This window comes from Excalfactoria chinensis, chromosome 9 (genome assembly GCF_039878825.1).
Source record: "Excalfactoria chinensis isolate bCotChi1 chromosome 9, bCotChi1.hap2, whole genome shotgun sequence".
In the NCBI taxonomy this organism is placed as follows: Eukaryota; Metazoa; Chordata; class Aves; order Galliformes; family Phasianidae; genus Excalfactoria; species Excalfactoria chinensis.
Window position 1 is genome coordinate 11,522,803 of NC_092833.1, and position 18,369 is coordinate 11,541,171.

An 18,369-nucleotide genomic window follows, 5' to 3' on the forward strand; every position below is an offset into this window, starting at 1 on the left:
TTGCAGTATGGCAGCAAAGACTGCACAGATCATAACAAAAGGGATTTTCACTTTTTAACTACTTTGAAGGAAAGAAAAATACTGAAGTCCTTTCTTTTTCTAGCTGTGTTTCTAAGTAGCGACATAGGTTTTTATATGAAATGAGCTGCAGAACCTCAGTGAGATAATGCACTGTGGACCTCAATAATAATAGTGCCAGGGTGAAATTTGGACTCATCTGTTACAATTTCCTTTTTTTTTTTCCCCTCCGATCCAGGCTTCCACAATGTTAAGAGCATCTTTGGCACCTGTGTAAGTATTGCTGAGCTGCATTTATAACTGTGAAGAACAGGAGGAGGGACTGGTAAATCAAAGTGCTCTGCCTGCCGTTTGCAAATGGAATCAGTCTGCATGCTTCCTCTGATCTCAGTGAGCATTGCATGCAAGTGTTGTGTGCTTGGATTCTTCTCTTGGGCAGGTTCAATAACATCCTCATTCCAGCAGGATGTTGCTATTCCAACAAATCTGTCACTCCACACCTGGGAGTTGTTTGCTCTGCTTTCTTTACTGTTTCCGCACCATACATTCCTACTGTTGGAACTGATTTGCTTCTCCACAAATCAAGGGAAAAGGGGAATTGGTAACATGGTTTTTTATGTGTACTTCAGGACTTCTTTACTTCTGTGCTGAGCATAGGAAATTTTGGCTGATGAGTAGAATAGAGATGATGTGACTGAGGTGAGAGATCTTTAAGATGCTCAGACCACCAGCTGGGTAATTGTTTAATATTTGCAAATTGTGGTGACAAAGTAAACTGCATGTGAGGTGGAAAAAAGCCCAAGTTCAAAACATCGTCTTAGGCCATTTATTCTAATATGGTAATGGTAATAAAAATAACAAGTGTATAAAAATGTGGAGACCCTTTTCCTGGAGCAGAGTTCCTGTTCTGGCTCTTGACACCTCAGGAATATCATCTGCACCAAATAAGGAGTTTGGGTGAACATCAAAATTCACTATATTTCCTGTTTGCATTGTAGGAAGAAGCAGGATGTGCCCTTGTTGCCCTCTTTGGACTATGAGAAGCTGAAGAAAGATTTGCTTACAGGGAACGATCGTCTCAAGGCCTTCTTACTGCAGGCTCTGCGCTGGGTGAGTAGGATGGCCCCTTCTGTAGGGGTCTAGATCTAAGATCCATCTTATGGGCAAGGTGATTGTTCCGGTGGTCAGCATTATAGGCAGCATCTGTCTTTGTCAGTGAATCTTGCTGATGGTCTTCAGATGATGAGGAAAGCCCTGGCAGTTTGTGGCAGCATCCTCTCTCCTTGAGAAAAGCCAGATAGGAATTCCTGGGATCTTCAGTGGAAGTTGTTTCTGATGGTTTTCAAGGAAATAGCTGCTGCCTAAAACAGCATTTTCAATGCATTGCCCTGTTCAAATTCATTTAAATGCTGCTGTATCAAAGAACTACCTGATTCTAATTGGTGTTTTACCTTTGTAGTGAAGGTGTTCTACAGGAGCTTACAGTTCTGATCAACTCAGATAATTTCATGAGGTTTGTGAAAGACTAAAGGTGATAACAGGAAGCTTAATTTTCCTGCTGAAAAGGAAGCTGCCACTTTCAGTGTGACGGCTGTGAAAGATGATAATACTGAAAGTCTGATCAAGCTTCCATGTCTGTTTTCACATATTAAAAAAAGCAAATGCCTCCTGGGTCAGCCCAGTGGTCCCTGTAACCCGCTGCACAGTCTGAGGTGTTTCAGAAAAGCACCATGTGTGTAGCTATTGAAAGGGCTTTTAACTTCATGGGAAGTAATGCTGTGTCCTTCTCACAGGAATAGTGATTACAGCTTCCAAGTAACAGTTGTGTGATGGATCACTGAGCTGAGCTCGGGGCAGTTCATCTCATTCTCTTAGATCAGTGAGGTTGAATTCCTTCTCCCTGTGAGAAAAGAATTAATTTTCAGCCATTGGGTATCAGCACCTTTGAAATCTTCAGTGGTCGTCAATTCACATTACCGTTGATTTATTTGTCTGGTTTATTAATGTTTTTATTTATTTCAGCGCTTGACAACATCATATCCTGGAGAACAGAGGGATACTGTCCTGCAGGCTTACATCAGTAATGACCTCTTGGATTGCCACAGCAAATGTCAGGTCAGCTGGAGTAATCTTCCTCTACCTCGCATGTGATACTGTTGGTTTGCTTCTGTGAAGTGCTTGTAAGATGCTGCGTTTCTTCTAGAGTGCTTATGTGTTAGATAATACTGTTGCTAACAAGTGTTAAACAGTTTTTTTTTCATTCATAAAGGTTACTTTTATGTGGTTCCCCAGTTGTCTGAAGCAGTGGGCCTGCTTTCTACCTTGTCATTGCAACAGTGACTTGTACTGTCAGAAAGGTTCAAGGATTAATTAATCGGTGATCTTATTTTCCTCCCTGAAAATTTCTGTGAGGGTTCTGTAAGAGTTGTGTATAGATAATGCCAGCAGTAAAACAGGGAATCAAAATGGTTTGCAAGGTGGTGTTCTTGCTAAGTTCCTGAGCTACTTCATTGTCAAGGAACAGCACTTCTATTCAGCTGACATTAACATTCAGTTAGTGACCAAAAAACCCTGTTAATTTCGCTGATGTACTTAGATGGGCTAATTTTAGATTTCCTCTTTACCAGTGCTGGTTCATTATAATTCTTACCCTACACCATGGAGCTTAATGGTGTTCTAACAAACTGAGCCGAGCAGCTGTGCTGCTGTGTGTGTGTTTTCTGCCTCTCTCACAGACCTCCCCCCCGACCCTGCACCAAAATAAGATTATTTTAATAATAAGAGGAAGTGGAAAATTCCAAATCCTACTGACAGTTTTGAAGATGCCCACATGCAGCCTATGCTTGTTTGCTTTGCAAATTTACCGAAACTTTTTAAATGTTATAGAAAACTTATGTTTGTTCTTACCCGCTTTGGTGCGCTAATATTAATGTTTGCTCTCATTTTCAGAGAAGCGTCCTTAAATTATTGCAGTCTAAGAGCGAGGTAGTCAGACAGTATATGGCGAGGCTCATCAATGCTTTTGCTTCATTGGCAGAAGGTAAGAAATCCATTGCAGGGTTAAAAAAAGGAGAGAAGAAGCATTTTCATATAACACTGATTCCCAAGTACTTCATGAGTGCACATCACTGCATTTGGGAACTTAGAGCCTTGCTGGCACCCTTTTTCTAGGGATTTGCTCTCTTGTCACATGCATTCAAAAAGAGTTCGTCACTACATGGAAAGTTTTCCTTTTGATGTTGCATATGCACCATTTCTGTTCTGTTGATGATTTGTGGTCCATGTGGGAGCTTACCCAGCTTAGTCTTCAGTCTCTTTATGAGGGTTAAAAAATGGGAGAGGGGAGAAAGGAGGGAATATTCCCCAGTGATTGAAGTGCCTGCAGGCAGGCCTGCTACCAGGCTGCACGGTGGTCATTGTTGCCACTGTTCTTGCATTTCCTGCTTCTCACCTGAATAAATTTTTGCTCATCACTGCTACCTCTTTGGTTGCATATGTGCAGCTGTGTATCTCTGCCTGTCCCAGATCAGCCCTTGGTTCGGTGTTAACTATTGCTTGGAACTGAAATCTCTTTTAAAGTCAATAGCAATAAGGCACTTAACTTCTCTGAGCTCTTTGGAGGTGTCTGTTCTTTTCAGATATACAAGACTGATAAATCAGAGAGCATGTAGATTCTGTGTGGTGCAAGCAGAGGTGGGCAGTTGGGGACCTCTAATGCTGCAAGTGGGTAGAGTGTAGCTGCTAGAACTCATTTGGCAGGTTTGTTTGGGCTTTGGCACAACATTGTGTGTCCTCAGGAAAAAAAATGGAGGTCAATCCAGCTTAGTCTTCCAAGGAGAAGAAACTTTTCTGTCATGCATCAGTATCTCAGCATCTGTTCTTTCATCGCTCTTTGCACCAGGTCGTCTCTACCTTTCTCAGAACCCAGTGTTGCTGCAAATGCTGGAGGAGAGACTGAAAGCTGAGGACAAGGATTCCCTTACATGGGAGAATGTTCTGGGGGCTCTGCAGAAATTCAGCCTCAGGTGATGAAAACACAGCATGCAGTGGTGACAGCAGGAGAGGAAATGCGGGCTAAGCTGGGCTCTGTTCAGGGAGGAAAGAAAAGCGCTCGATTTTCCCATAACAATCATCAGACCCTCTGATGGCTGATGAAAGCAATGTCATTTATTATGGAGGAGAACTCAGTTTTGCTGACTGAATTAACCTGACTTTCTACCAGTTATCAAGACCTGAGTATATGTGCATCTCCTGCTATAACTCTGTGTGCTTTTGTATGTGTTTTCCCATGCATTTTGTTATCCTTTTTGCAAACGTTTTTCATGGTTTTTATCCTCAAGCTCCTCCTGGGGGCTGTCTGCATGGGCTGTTCTGTTTCTTACTTTTGCATCAGCACTCTGTCTCAAAATGTCCACTGCAAAAGAAATGTGCAAATGCAGTAAGATGCATGATGTTATTCTCATTTATCAAGTATTACCTAGACCTCTGTTTTCATGGCAATCAAGTGGCATATTCAGCACCAAGTTGCTAACTAAATATAGATAGGAGTGTTCAGTTCTTGTTTTCTATCACACTATTTCTATATTAAGACTGTAAGTTGTGTTGTTTTGTTTCTTTGTTGTTGTTGTTTGTTTGGACTTGCAAGAATGAGTGCTGCTTTTGGATTTGCTTCACCTACATCTCCAGTAGATGAAACACATGTAGATGGGCTTTGTATGAGATTATGCACTGTTTCCTCACATAGTATCTTACATGAATTTGAGATGAAAGAGAATAAATCTTCATACCCTGCTGCTTGAAATCAGAAATTAGTCTTAGGGAAAAGGATCTTTCCATTAAAGCAATGTTTGATAGTACAGGTAAGTTTGAGCTTTGGGGCCCAGCAACATTTTAGTGAAACAATCTTCTGAAAATTTCCAATTTTGTTTTTCCTTTTTAACAAACAACACTTCACCTTGTAGAAGGTCAATGCCAGATACGTGGCATGAAGGACTTCCTTTTCTCAGTGTGGGGTCGTGTGCTCACTTGCTTTCTTGCTTTGCTCTCTTGTTGGCAAGCTAGTGTGTGGCAGGTAGATGAAGCAGGATTTTAATGTGCTCATATTAGTTATGAATGTATTTAAAAGCTATTTATGGGATGATTTGTTTTGTGTGTGTGTCCTGATTAATTCTAGACGTGCCCTGCAGTCGGCGATGATCAAGGATGGGCTCATTTTCTGGCTGGCTGATGTCTTGGCAGATGCAGATAGCCTGTCTGATTACACACTAGAATATTCCGTTGCCTTGTTCATGAATCTTTGTTTGAGGAGTGCAGGTATGTTACATTTTGAGCTACGGTTTTATTCTAAGAAATGAATAGGGAAGATTCTGGGACCTTTTACTGATATTCCCGGATTCTTCAAAGTGACCATAAGTAGTAGCAGAAACTCACATAACCGGTGACATTTGCTTGTTATAGCCACTACTTTTGAGCAGATCTCTTTCTGAAGAATCCTAAACTGTGGAGATGAGCTTGTCCAAATTCAATGGAACTCTCCAAGATTTTGTTCCTTTTTTAGATCCAGCTTGTGAGGACTGCCATTCTTACATTCCAGGTCTGCTTCTCAAATGGTCCTTGATACTTGTATGAGAGATCTGTTTGTATAAAAGAAAGTCAGAACTAACTTGATCAGTATTGGAAAGAGTTTACCCTGAAGCATGTGGACTGGAATGCTTGCAGGCAACAGTTTGACAGTGCAGAGATTCCACACAGGAATACAATGTTCTTGTCTATGCCTGAGAGGTTTAAAAGAAGCTTAAAATAAATTCCCTCTTAAAAATGAAAGTAAGACAAGGATGAAAAAGTGGCTGCCTCATATAAGCAAAATAACACCTTTGTTAAATCCCTTTGTGTTGCTTCCTGTCCACGATTACCATTGCATAACTCTGAAGCAACTCCACTCATTTCAGCTCAGTTACGTTGAGCAACGTTTGGGAGGAACAAGGAATAATATTGCTCTGTGTAAATAATGTTTAGTATTGATTTTGAGAAATTCTTAAGAAGCTTGCTCTGATCTGTTTGTTTTTTCAAGCACACTTATGCTTTTTTTGCAGGGAAGAAAATGTGTGCAAGGATTGCAGACCGTGTACTCAGAGTTCTCTCTGATCTTCTTGGCCACGAGAATCATGAGGTACTGTGCAGCAAACTTTGGGTTAGGGAAAAAGCTGATATGGTAGAGAGGCAGTATTTTGAGCAGAATTCTCTGGGTTTTAATGTGAGGTGTCTTGGGACATCTAGTTAAAGCATAATATAAACTCTGAGTTCTCGTGGTTATATCCAGTGATTGAAAGTAACTTTCAGTGAAGTGTTAGCTCCAGGTTTTATGAATTCGCTGGAGGATGTAGATCAGTTTTTTACTGTGACTGTTTTGATATAGATGAAACTTGTCATACTGTTTCACCAGTACCTTAGAATGACCTTGGCATTGCTCTTAAGTGTGTTCTTATGACATAGTTTGCAGCAGTGCAACTGATAGAAGTTTTGTGCTTGAAGTCAAAGGTAAGAGGCAGTGCTCTTGGGTGCCTGGATTGCTTTTAGAGAAGCTGTGGGATCTTCACTTGTTCTTCCCTCGCTTCCTCTGCTCTCAGCCTAGCTCACTTACTCCTTTTTCCAAGGTCTAAGCAGAGGATGACTGGGGATCTTAGTGCTCCAGCAGTAACTGGCGAGCACAAAGGGTCACAGAAGTACTAGTACAGTTAGTTAGACAGATCTAGTGGTTTTCACTGTCCATAGGACAAACTATTTTTGCTGCTGCTGAGGGATAGTGACAAGCAGCAGAGTAGGAGGATGTTCTGTGCTGCTACAGCTTTTATCATCCCGCTTAAGGCTACAGCACATGAAGCCTGTCTGCATTTGTGCTGACACAGTCTTGTCCCAGTTTTTTGCCCTTTCCTATTTTTTTGTACTGTCACAAGTGCTTGTCAGAAACTGCCTTTTTTCCTGCTTTCCTCTCTCTTCTTTTCCTCTTGGTGGCAGTGGGTTGGATTAGTTTGCAAGAATACATTTTCACAACAGGAGGAGAGGTTTAGATAGTAGCACAGTGTACGTGGTGTCCTATAAAGACAATCACTGCTTACCACGTGGGAATTTTTGCAAGTGTAGGCTAGCTTGATTAAACTCTCTAAACATGGTTATTCTGTTTCTTCACTCTTAAATTTTGGCTGTAGACTACTTGGCTGAATTCGAGAGTTTTTCTTAGTGATCCAACTACTGGCCGATATTTCTTCTTCTTAGATACAACCATATGTGAATGGAGCACTGTATAGCATTCTCGCCATCCCTTCGGTCCGAGAAGAAGCCAGAGCAATGGTAAGCAGTAGTGCTTTTTATAGCATGGGGTCAACTCATATGCTGCAGATGGCACACGTGTGGGTACATGTCAGGTGATGTGTGGCAGGATTGTGAGGTAGGAAGCATGATATTTTGAGGACATCCACAGGAGGCCCTCCACCTTTCGTATACAAGCAGGTATAAATGTATTGAGCTTTTTTGCAATATTTGCTGCCTTTTTTTTCCCCGGAGGTGAAGTTCCAGCAGTGCAAAGGATTCTTTCTAGATTATAAAGTGAAGGTATTATTTTAGAATACTGTTGTCCATGTAGCACTTCGTAGACTGAATGTGGCCCAGATGCTTTCATCTGGCCTTCTGTTTCCTCCCTGTAGTAAACTTGTTCTGCACCAGCAAAAAGCCAGTAAGGGAATGTGTTCCTCTTGCCACTGTTTTTCCTGCCTGGTTCAGTTAGCTGGGGAGAGCAGGCAGAAGATTTTCTTGGAATTGGAAGTAAAAGAGCCTGGTGGTAACAAACATGCTTTGATGGGAGCTGGAGGAAACCGTTTCTTCCTTTATACCTTAAGGACTGATCTAGAGAGTCATAAAGACATAATTGCTGTCAGATGTTTTACTTAGGAGAGCACATGACACTGGATGTCATCTTCAGTGATTAAGCACACAACATCAAGCCTGTAAGGACCACTAAGAAAGAAACTGGGTTTAGGAGAAGGCTGAAGATGGTCCTGCTTTTGATTTTCCTCCTCTGAACTTTGCACGGTTTTCTGTGAATGCAAATTTGCCCTTTTCTGTTGTCTGCTGTGCTGACAACTGAGTTGAGAAGGCAGGAGCAGCAGATCTATTAAAAACTGCTGGTCATCACAGGTGCTTCCATGTTTAAATCTAGAAGGGGTCCAGACGGTGTATTTCTTTTCTTTTGGAAGTGCATGGGCAAAAAAGAGTGCTTAGGGCAGAGCACAGTGGCTTGTTTCACACTGCCTGTATTTTTCCCATCAAAACAATGACATTTTAGCTGACAGATCTGTCACTGTGGTCATGTGAAATACTAATCTTACAATGTTTTCCACTCTGCCCAGGGAATGGAAGAAATTCTACGCTGCTTTCTCAAGGAAGGAAATGCAGAGATGATCCGACAGATTGAATTTATTATCAAGCAGCTCTATTCAGGTCAGAAGAACAAATGCAGCTATCTGAGCTGTAAATCTTCACAAAAGCTATAAGAAGGCTCATGTTTTTATTTGGCATTGAAACTCCCACAGAGTGACAGTAATGTGATGGTCTGAGAGAGAGGGTGAATAGTGAATGTTAGGATTTGATGTGTTTTAAAACCGACTTTTGTGTTAGGAATATAAAGAAGGAATAATAGACTGCATAGGTCTCAATCCTAGAGTTTGGGGACTGTAAACAAAATGACCTTGACTGTTTTCTTTCATACCGGTGGCCTCCTAAAGACCTCTAGAGACTGGTGTCAGCTAAAAATATGCAGGTGATACAATTTGTAAAGTGAAGTTTAGTTACTATGTCTGTCTCTGCCTGTCTCTCACCCTGTAGAGGAGTGTAGCTCTGCATTCCAAAGTGTCTCACTGTGAACAGGGGGCTGAGACCCTCCACTTTAGAGAGCGTGTTGGTTGGTTGCAGGGGTCATAGGGGCCGTGGTAATACAAAGTGTGAGAAGGTGGAATATTTGTTTTGTTTTTTGTTTCCTGTGGCAGAAAGGGAGGCAGAGGAAGGAGAAAGCAAATAAGGGGAAAGAGATGAATCCTAATGAAGTTTTAGTGTACGGTGAAAGTAGAACAAGTCTGTCTGCTTTCTTCTAGAAAAAGACAGCATATCTTTCGTTCCTTTGCAAAGGAACAAATAGAATATTTAAGCACCATGTTGCTACTGTGCAATATTTGTTCACCAAGGTTACACAGTCACTCCTCTCCTACCTGTGAGAATGGCATTTTTATAAAGGGCATGTCAGATAGATTGGTGAAAGTTGAGAATAAAGGTTTCCAGGATAAGCCTGGATGTTTTTTTCTAAGAGGTTGGTTTGTCCACATGATTGTTGGTATTTAACAATGTCACTGATGGTTTTTTGCTTGTTGCTGTTGATTTTTTGTGTTTTATGTTTAATGGTGTTTTGGTGTTCTGTGTCCCTCTGTATTGCAGAGGTTACAGTAGGTATTCTATACAAATCTATATTTTTATTTGTGAACAGTGTAGCAATGAAGTGCTTGTAGAGAACACTTCTTCACTAAATCTTCACTAAAAGTTAGTTGAAAAATTGACAGCTTTGCAAGTGAACACTTAGATTCATACATCTCATCAGAAAATATGCTGGGGCACCGCTGTGGGATGTGAGAGAAGCACCATTCCAGAGTGTTTCTGTTCCTGCCTTTTTTTCCTGGGTAAGAATTGATTTCTAGTGTGCCTTATAGGGGCAAACGCTTCCAATAGACGTCCTGAAAAAAAATGACACATCTGTAAGAGAAGCAAGCTGAATCATATTGCTCCAAAAGAGAGACAAGAGATTCTGTTAAGCTGGATGTGAGCTCTTACATAGTTTCATTTTTCTTCTTACTAGAAGAGCCATTAAATGACAATATCGTGTCTGATGATGAAGAGGAAGAAGAGGACGAGGTAAGTCATGAAGGCCCTTTGAAATCTTTTAGAGAAATCCTTCATCCTCTAGATAGAAAGTATCCTTATCAATAAGCCAGATCTTGTTTATTCCATTGATGTGGTTTTGTTTCATTCTATTTGATCGCCAGGGTATATTAAACAAGAAAATTCAATCCATTTCCATTCCATTTTCTCCATTTTAAGTCCTACTCTTTTATTTTGATATGTCTGCACCTCTGCGATAAATGAAAGATCATAACTTGCAATAAGTAAGGAGATGAGTTATCATAGCAGTAGAAGTCTCACTTTCAAAGGAAGCACACGGCCTGGTATATCACCAGAATACTTTATGGAAAGATTGATTACGTTTTTGGCTTTTTCTTTTGAGGTGTCATTGCCTGATTGTTGTGTGACAGCTCCTTTAGGCACAAATGTGTGCAATAAGTTGTATGTTGTGAGGGAAAACCGTAATTCCACGTTTGCAAAGAAGTGCCATAAAGTGAGGGAAAAAAATGAAGATAGGAAGTATCAGAAATGGTACGATAGTGAAAGCTGCTTAGCTGTGTATTTCCAAGTCTTTTAATAAGCATTTTTTGTATTGATGATTTTACTTCAGCATTTTTTAAGAAGCTGCCTATGGAGGAGTAATAGGATCCCAGGTTTGGAAGCATGCATTGTGTTTGTTATTTCATGATCCCATAGCAAGGAGGTCAGATTGCATTTACCTACAATTGCTACGTTGCTGTATAAGTGCATGGGAAGGAGGATTTGAAGAAGTGCTGTATGGGCAGCTTACACTGGGAGCTGCATCTGAGTGAAATCTATTATACGGCACTTCTCAAGAAGTCTTTCCATAGAACCTTGGAATAGTGTTTGAACCACATGTATTCACACCAAAGAAGTCGGTGACATTGAGAGCCAGTGATCTCTACTAAACGTTCTTGTATTATAAATATGAATGGGGAACATTTTTACTGAAAACTGAGTTTACAGACAGAGTGAGATTTTGGCCTGGACTGACAGGAGTGTAAGTCCGAGCTTGTTGTGTCAGTGTTTGCTAACTTGTTGCACATTAATACTAATGAACAGTGACAATCCTGTTACACTTCAGAAATTGCCCTGCTGCTGCTGCAGGATGTTGAGCATTTTTCAAACGTACTTTGAACCCGATACATTGTGAAAACAGAGAAAAATGTAAATATATTGTAAAAGGTGTGGTGTGCTCCCAGCCAGCCCTGAGCTCAGCGCTCTGCGGGATCTGCCAACGTCCAGTAAAGCCGTGTAATCTTTTTTCTTTATATTACTATTTTTTGCATTATTTAGATTTTTTGTTGTGATGCCTTCCCCTGATTTTAGAGCTGTGTGGCACTCGTAGGTTTAGGGCTATGTGGAAATTTTAGTTAAGTCAGCTGTCTCTCTCCTGAATGGCTTCGGTAAACTGCACTGTGTTTTTTTTCTAATCAGATAGTTGTCATTGTTTCACCTCCTGCTGTTCTGAAGTGAGTTTTCAGCAATCTGTTCTTCCCATTCCTCCAACCTGAAATCAGTGCTTGATGTGCAGGTGGCCTTTCCAGGGATTAATATTAGAACTTTCTTTCATTCATTACACTGCTTTGCACCCTTTAACTGACATTCCAGGGTTTTGGGTGTCTTCAGTGTTTTGCAAGGATCCAAGGTTGTGATATTTTCCCTTGAATACTGGTGCACATATTTGAAGGCTACTGTGATCTGTTGTGAAAGCACAGAGATAAGGAGGCCCTTCATGAAAGCTGTAGCTTCGGATTGTATGGTAGCACTGCATGTTTTCATTGACTGATTGATTGATTTTTCTGCTGCTCTTGGGAATGAAAAGATTTCTCCTGTTCAGTTGTGTCCCTTGGACAAGTTGCTGCTGTTCACCATCCCAGCCAAGGCTCTAGGTCAAATCAATTTGGGATGTGTTTTTACCACTGAACCATCATGTGATTATAACAGGCCTCGGTCACTCCTTGTTTTACTCAAAAATTAACAATAGGCTTTTGAAACAAAGAAGTGCCTGATTTCAGTTTTGCATTAGCTTTGCTATTATGTTCAAAAGAAAAACTCAAGATTTGGGCAATTCTACAACTGCTACCAACATAATGTTGATTGTGGTGAGTTCTACAATCCTCATTGCTGCTGGGAGCTGTAATTCTGTTCTGTTACATGTAGGCCTGCTTTGTTAGTCTCTATACTTAGAAAACATAGTATGCAAACAGCATGGCAGCGAAAGGGTATATGAAACTCATAATGTTGTTGTGTTCTTAACTAAGCAAAGGAAGATTTGTTGTCTCACTGCCTCAACGCTTGAGGCCCTTTTGTATTTTGGAAATGCTGGGAGTTATTGTTCTTTGGGGCCCTGTGATAACATCTGGTATTGTGATCTGACAGCAGAAAGTTTTGGAAGGCTTTGGCAAAAGTCTTGTCTTGATGTAATGCTTAAAAACTACTGCAGACAAATGTGAGTATATGGCCATATATTGACAATTTAGTGACATACATTCAAATGACCTGCTGGTATGTTGATGATTTGCTCCATACCGATTTTTATACCCTCACAACTTAAGAATCAGCAAAATGAGTCTTTTATCCAATTTTTACCTCCTCTTTTATTGTTTCCAAGAGCACGCAAAGCATCTCCATGCTGTTGCTATTACCTTTCCTGGTTTCTTGTGTTGCTGTTTTTGTTTATTTCACTTTTGCCTGCGTCTAATTTAGAGTTGTTCGATTCTTTTGGCTTTGAACAGATCTTGTGGTAATAACTGCTTTCTCCAGGCACCGTAAATCATTTGTTAGAGATGCAGCTAAGAGACACAGGACCATTCAGAACTACAGAAGGTCTGATACGAAAATGGTGGGGGAAAAGAAAACCTAGCTAACCATTTCATCACTGCCACCACCTCCCCTCCCCAAAAATACAAAAGAAAGCAAAAAAGCAAAGAACCCATCAATATGCAACTGAAATAGGGCTGCTACTTCTTCTTTTTTTGTATTCATTGTTTTTTTTTCATTCTGTGTTTGTTAATATTATTGTTATTTAGTGAAAAATAGTTAACACAAAACTTTCCCTAAATAGTTGAATATTTGCTCTATAACTCGAATCTCATTGCAGTGTATGTGGGATTCATTGCATCGTGTTGGTTGATGATTGGACTAGATGATCTTAGGGGTTGTCTCCAACCTTAACAATTCTATGATTATGATAAAGAACTTTGCTTCCAGTGTCTGCTACAGCAGTGAACTGGGCACCAGTAGTGTTATATCAACAATGTGGGGATGGTACATCTGTGAAAGCAAGGTTGCAGCAAGGTTGTGGAGCAAGGTTGGCAGGGAGACCCTTCCCAGGAACCAGAACCCAGAGTTTTCCAGGTGACGAAACATGTCACCCAGCGCAGTAGGTGAGGTGAGAACTAGGCACACCAAGCCAGTCTGTGAAGCAAAGTTAAATACAACATGTAGGAAAAAGCTGTATGGAAGATCAGGGTGATGGCCTGTCTTTTTTGTGTAATGAGCAAGACTTCTGTCAAACATTCTTGAAGAAAACAGTTTGCTGTTGATGCTGCATTGTCATGCCGTCTAAAAAGCTCCCAGCAAACTATTTATAAAGTTCGTCTTTATAGCTTTTTTTTTTGTGCTTAGGCACAGCATATGTGCTGTCTTTCTGTCTTGTTTGATACAGATGGTTGTTGGGCAGTTTACAGGTGTTTATCTGTGTTTTTTCATTGTCTGGCTTATTTCCCACACCTACCAACTTCTGATTGTAACATATCTTTCCTTGGGAGAGGAAGGCAGATGGAACATTTCCCTGAGGTCCTGTACAACCTTATCTTAACAATCTGGTGTCTCAGTAGTGCTTACGAAAAACTTAATATTTAATTCATACAGGGAAAATAATTGTAGTTGGGGGTGCAGGGGAGGGGGGAGGAAGGAAGGCTCCATTGTGGCTGAGAAACAGCATCAGGCTACATTTTTCAATCTATGCTGCATAACTAAGTTGGATGTATGACCAGATCTGTACAAACTACAAACTTCATAGCAGCTGCTTGTTAGGGAAAGAGCCTTTCTTAAGCCAAGGAATAATTCTTTGAGGCTGGAAATTTGAAGGATGACAACTTTTGAAATGCAGACCATGCTTTCTGCTGGATAATTTTTGGGGGGAGGGGTTGATCTTTCTTCTCTGAAGATCCTCGAGTTTCTGATTATATCAGAAGCTTAGGTGAGCTTGTATCTGGGTGTCTGCCTTTTTGAAAGAAATTAACTGTACATTACAATTTACATGTGCAGTACTATCTGTAAAGTACATACCATTTAAGTGACTACTGAAGTGAAAAGTCAATTGGAAATGAAAACTTCCTTGGAACCTGTGCTCAAATAATGTGCGTGTTGCTGTTGCAGGAAGACCATGACATCATGGAGGCTGACCTGGACAAAGATGAGGTTTTACAGCCTCAACTGGGGGAGCTTACAGGAGAGAAGCTGTTGACAACTGAATACTTGGGAGTGAGTACCACTTCGCACCATCCTGAACTAAGTGAATTTGCTGGGTTAAGTGTTTAGTTTCAGCAGTTTCATTGCCTTCTATTATCATTCTGTCTTCAATTTGTTATTTTAAAGGATAGGTTCTACCTGCATAGCAGTCCACACCTTTCACTGTTTTTCTTAGCTGTAGTTCAGAAGTAGCGTAAGTTTGGGAACAGTAGTTACCCCTTCATGAGAGGTGGTCAGGCTGCAGCTTAATAAGAAACTGAAGGCAGCGTGGGGTTCTAGTGCTAGATCAGTGATTGTGACACACAAAGCCAAGTGCTGAGCAAGTTAATGCTGGAATATTGCTGGCCAGATCAAGTATTGTATGTCTTAACCTCAAGCACCAAAAAGCCATTAAGTAAAAAAGCTTGAAGTTGGCATGAATGCCATTTATTATGCTGCGACAAGTTTGGGTTAAATGAGACTACCTTCTGAATCTCAGAGTCCACAGTCAGGTTATGGTGGTGATTGAGATGACCTGAGATAAGATATCATGGATCCCATACTGATCCCAGGGGGCTATACGTCATGGCACTGAATCACAACTTGTCTTCAATGTTACATTTATATAGAATGCCTTGAGTGGCTCCAGTTACGTTTCTTCCCACTGTCTTCTCTTTGTTTTTCCATTTCTTTATTACCCATGTCTCAGATAATGACTCATACTCCAAAAACCAAGAGGAAGCTGTTTCCCGGCGTCCATCAGAGTATAGACGAGCCCCTCCAGAGACCTGTGACACCAGGTTATCACAGATCTGTGTACCCAACGTAAGTTGAAACGCATGAGACAAAGTTGATTTTATTCTTAAAAACATCTTCAAAAACGAGCAAATGCTTCCCACTCCCAGATCAATAAAATCTCCGTACTTGGAAGCGCATTGCTGTTGTCATTCTTTAAAGATCACTTCAAAGTAGAACGGAGATTGCTGCAGGCAGAGAAACATCCGTTGGCTGACGTCATGTAATTTAACAAGCTGAACAAATGTTTACTGATCAGTTTGATTTAAAGTTGCGTTATATTCCTTGCATTCATAATCCTTTCTTCTTCTTGCAGTGTATTCTGTTTGTAGCTGGAATGGAGTGTGTAAAATGCCTGGGATTGTATCAGCTCAGAATTCTAAAGACCTTCCCATGTCATCCCTCTGCTGCTTTTTGCTTCCACATTTGTATTTTCTGTGTTTTAAAATACATTTCTTTCACATTTTAGTGTGGAGGGTCCATACAGACAACAGAAGACTGATGTGGGCAGTAGTTGCACATGCGTAGCTGAGTCTGACCTAAGCTTGCTGTTGTGGATGGGGAGTGATTCCCACTTTATCTTGCCTGTGTTCATTCCCACTACTATCTTGCAGCAGCATTCGAACAAGCAAGTGATCTGACTCAGAGCCCTCCTGCTTCACCAGAAACACTTCTTTTCAAATGGGATTATATTGATTTATGTAACCAGGGTCTCAAAATGGACAAGTGTAACATAGGAGATTTGGGGATGAAAAGAGTTCAGGAAACATCTCATAAGTAAATAAGTAAATAAACAAATAGAGAAAGTGGATGAAACACACACATCCAAAGGTTCTTTTTCTGCCTTGGCTGATGCAGATCAGAATTTGTCTTGCACAGTCTTGATTTATTTATTTTTTTCTGACTGCTAGCCTGGAAAGAATGACCTGTGTTTGAGTATGGAGCCTGCTTCTGCATGGTGTAACCTGGATGCTGATTTGGAGTTGGTGTCATTTCTCAGTCATCAGCTTTTGTACCATCTCAGTGTGCAGAGCTTTGGCAAGTCCTCTCCCTTGTCCTGTATATTAAGAGAGAGTGTGTGTGAAGAAAACACCATCTAATTTAAACAAACTTGTATCAGTAGCGTAGAGATTAGTTTATCTTTTTTTCTGCAGTCCTGCAAAACAGCTGCGTGCCTTAGAAGTCTAAACTGATTAAATACAGTGCCACATCATCGTGGGGTCTGTGTTCAAGGTCCCACTTCCCCTGCATGGTATTTTTCCCAGAGCGGACTAGAAGAACTGGACTGACTGCAGCACCAGCTGTTAACGTAGCCCTGCTTCACATTTGGTATATTTAGAAAGTATTAGAAAGTATTTTTCAAGAGGAAATATTAATTACTACTGGAGTGTCTTGATCATTACATTCCTGCTTTAGAAGTGGAGTGGAAAACAGGCACGTGAAGATGAAGTGACTTTCCAAAGGGAAAAAAACAGGTCAAATCAGGGGAAATAGTTGTTATTTCCTGATGTAGTGTAGTGCATTACAATTTATTATCAGGAATCTCTCAAAATGATCAAATGCCTCCTTTTTTTTTTGCACCATCTACCTGGGTACCATGTTTGCTTAACAGTGTCCTGGGATTACCCAAGTGATGCTGGTGCTGTGTTGTATCAAAACATGAACCTCCTTATCAACACCTCCCCAGCCTCTGTAATGCAGCTTCAGGTCACTGCAGAATAAAGCCACTTTTCTACACATTTGTGTGCAATAAAATGGCATTAAATGAGCACACTTGAACTAGATTTTGTTCAGAAATGGATACACTTTGGTGGCTTCATGCCTTTCTAATTCTAATAAGAATTGACATACTAGAATGAGAAATAGTCAAATAGGAAGCCTTGCAAGAGCGCGACAATACAAGTTGTGAAATCTTATCTGCCTTAATTTGAAAGCAATATCTGAAGTGGATGTATTTCATATTTTAAATGGTTTAGGTGCCTCACATTCCCATCAGATGAAATGGCATGTAAGGTGTCACTTCCTACTCTCTTGTGTAGCACATTTACATAGGAGCAATCTGGGACAATTAATTGGAATTACCTGAAACGTTTGACTCTGCAGAAAATATTTGAGAGACTCAATGCAGCATATTCCATCTTTAAAACATGATGAAAGAGAATGCTGTCAATGGAGGTACTATAATGTATCTCTGAGTTGTTGGTTCATACCTCAAAAAAAGAAGAGGGGGTTTTCTGGTGCTGAATAGGAGTATTCACACAGAAAATCAATGCAGAAGAGCTACTGCACATGGAGCTGATATTCCATGCTGTTTTTTCTCTGACTTCCTGGCACAGACAAGTCTCTGGTTATTTCAGATGAATTGTCATGGGATCCCTGTATGGACAAGCTCTTGCTTTATGGGGAGCCAGGAAATACTGCAAGGCTGCTTTTTTTCCTTTCCCTCCTCTCCGAAGTCTCACTGCTGAGATCACTGGAGGGGGACTGAGCTACTTAATATTCTGCTAGCTGTTTCCTTAGAAACTGGTTTAGCTGTGAAATCATTAACTGCCTCCTTGGAATGCTCCCTTTCTAACTAGAAATGTAACCTAATTGCCTTAACCTGCTATTGGGCAAGGAAACTTTCTGCGTCTGCCCGTTTCTTTTCATGGTTTTTACACCCTTCTCACTTCTCCTGGGTTTTATTGCTTATTAACAAGCAATCTTGTTCATTTTCTTGTCTTCAGCTGCTTAGATTTCTCATTGATCCACCTAACTCAGGAAATCTACAGTTCTACACCCTACCTCCTTTAAATGAGTGTTGCATATTGCTCTCTATAAAGTGAGATCCTCGTCATATTCAGGAGCAGAACTTAAATGAAGGAAAAAGCTGAGAGCTGCTACTACTGCTGCAGGATTTTTTTTTAAGTGTCATGCGGGTATTTTGGGTCTCCAGACTGTAAGGAGGTACAGTTTCCTTTCCTTGGCTCTTTATTGCTGTAGGAAAAAATGTTCCTTCCAAATACGTCCAACATCAGCTGGTCTGGGGAAGCTACAGTTGTGCAGTTAAATTATGGCCTTGGCACTATTTTGCTATATGAAAAACACTTGTTTTAATTTCTTGTATTACAGGCAATTTGAAGGAAATAGAACTTATGC

At 40.6% G+C, this 18,369-nt stretch overlaps 1 protein-coding gene across 4 annotated transcripts in view; it reads left to right on the forward strand.

The window, feature by feature from the left end:
* Positions 1-18,369, forward strand: part of ARMC9 (armadillo repeat containing 9) — a 56,816-nt gene that overhangs the window by 27,220 nt on the left and 11,227 nt on the right. For all 4 annotated transcript variants that reach the window (XM_072344732.1, XM_072344731.1, XM_072344733.1 and 1 more), the window contains 12 exons: positions 257-291; positions 1,017-1,128; positions 2,041-2,133; positions 2,968-3,058; positions 3,920-4,043; positions 5,192-5,331; positions 6,111-6,187; positions 7,291-7,365; positions 8,421-8,511; positions 9,914-9,969; positions 14,365-14,469; positions 15,146-15,261. In XM_072344732.1, the coding sequence (XP_072200833.1) occupies positions 257-291; positions 1,017-1,128; positions 2,041-2,133; positions 2,968-3,058; positions 3,920-4,043; positions 5,192-5,331; positions 6,111-6,187; positions 7,291-7,365; positions 8,421-8,511; positions 9,914-9,969; positions 14,365-14,469; positions 15,146-15,261 (1,115 nt within the window). The remainder of the gene's footprint in view (positions 1-256; positions 292-1,016; positions 1,129-2,040; positions 2,134-2,967; positions 3,059-3,919; positions 4,044-5,191; positions 5,332-6,110; positions 6,188-7,290; positions 7,366-8,420; positions 8,512-9,913; positions 9,970-14,364; positions 14,470-15,145; positions 15,262-18,369) is intronic.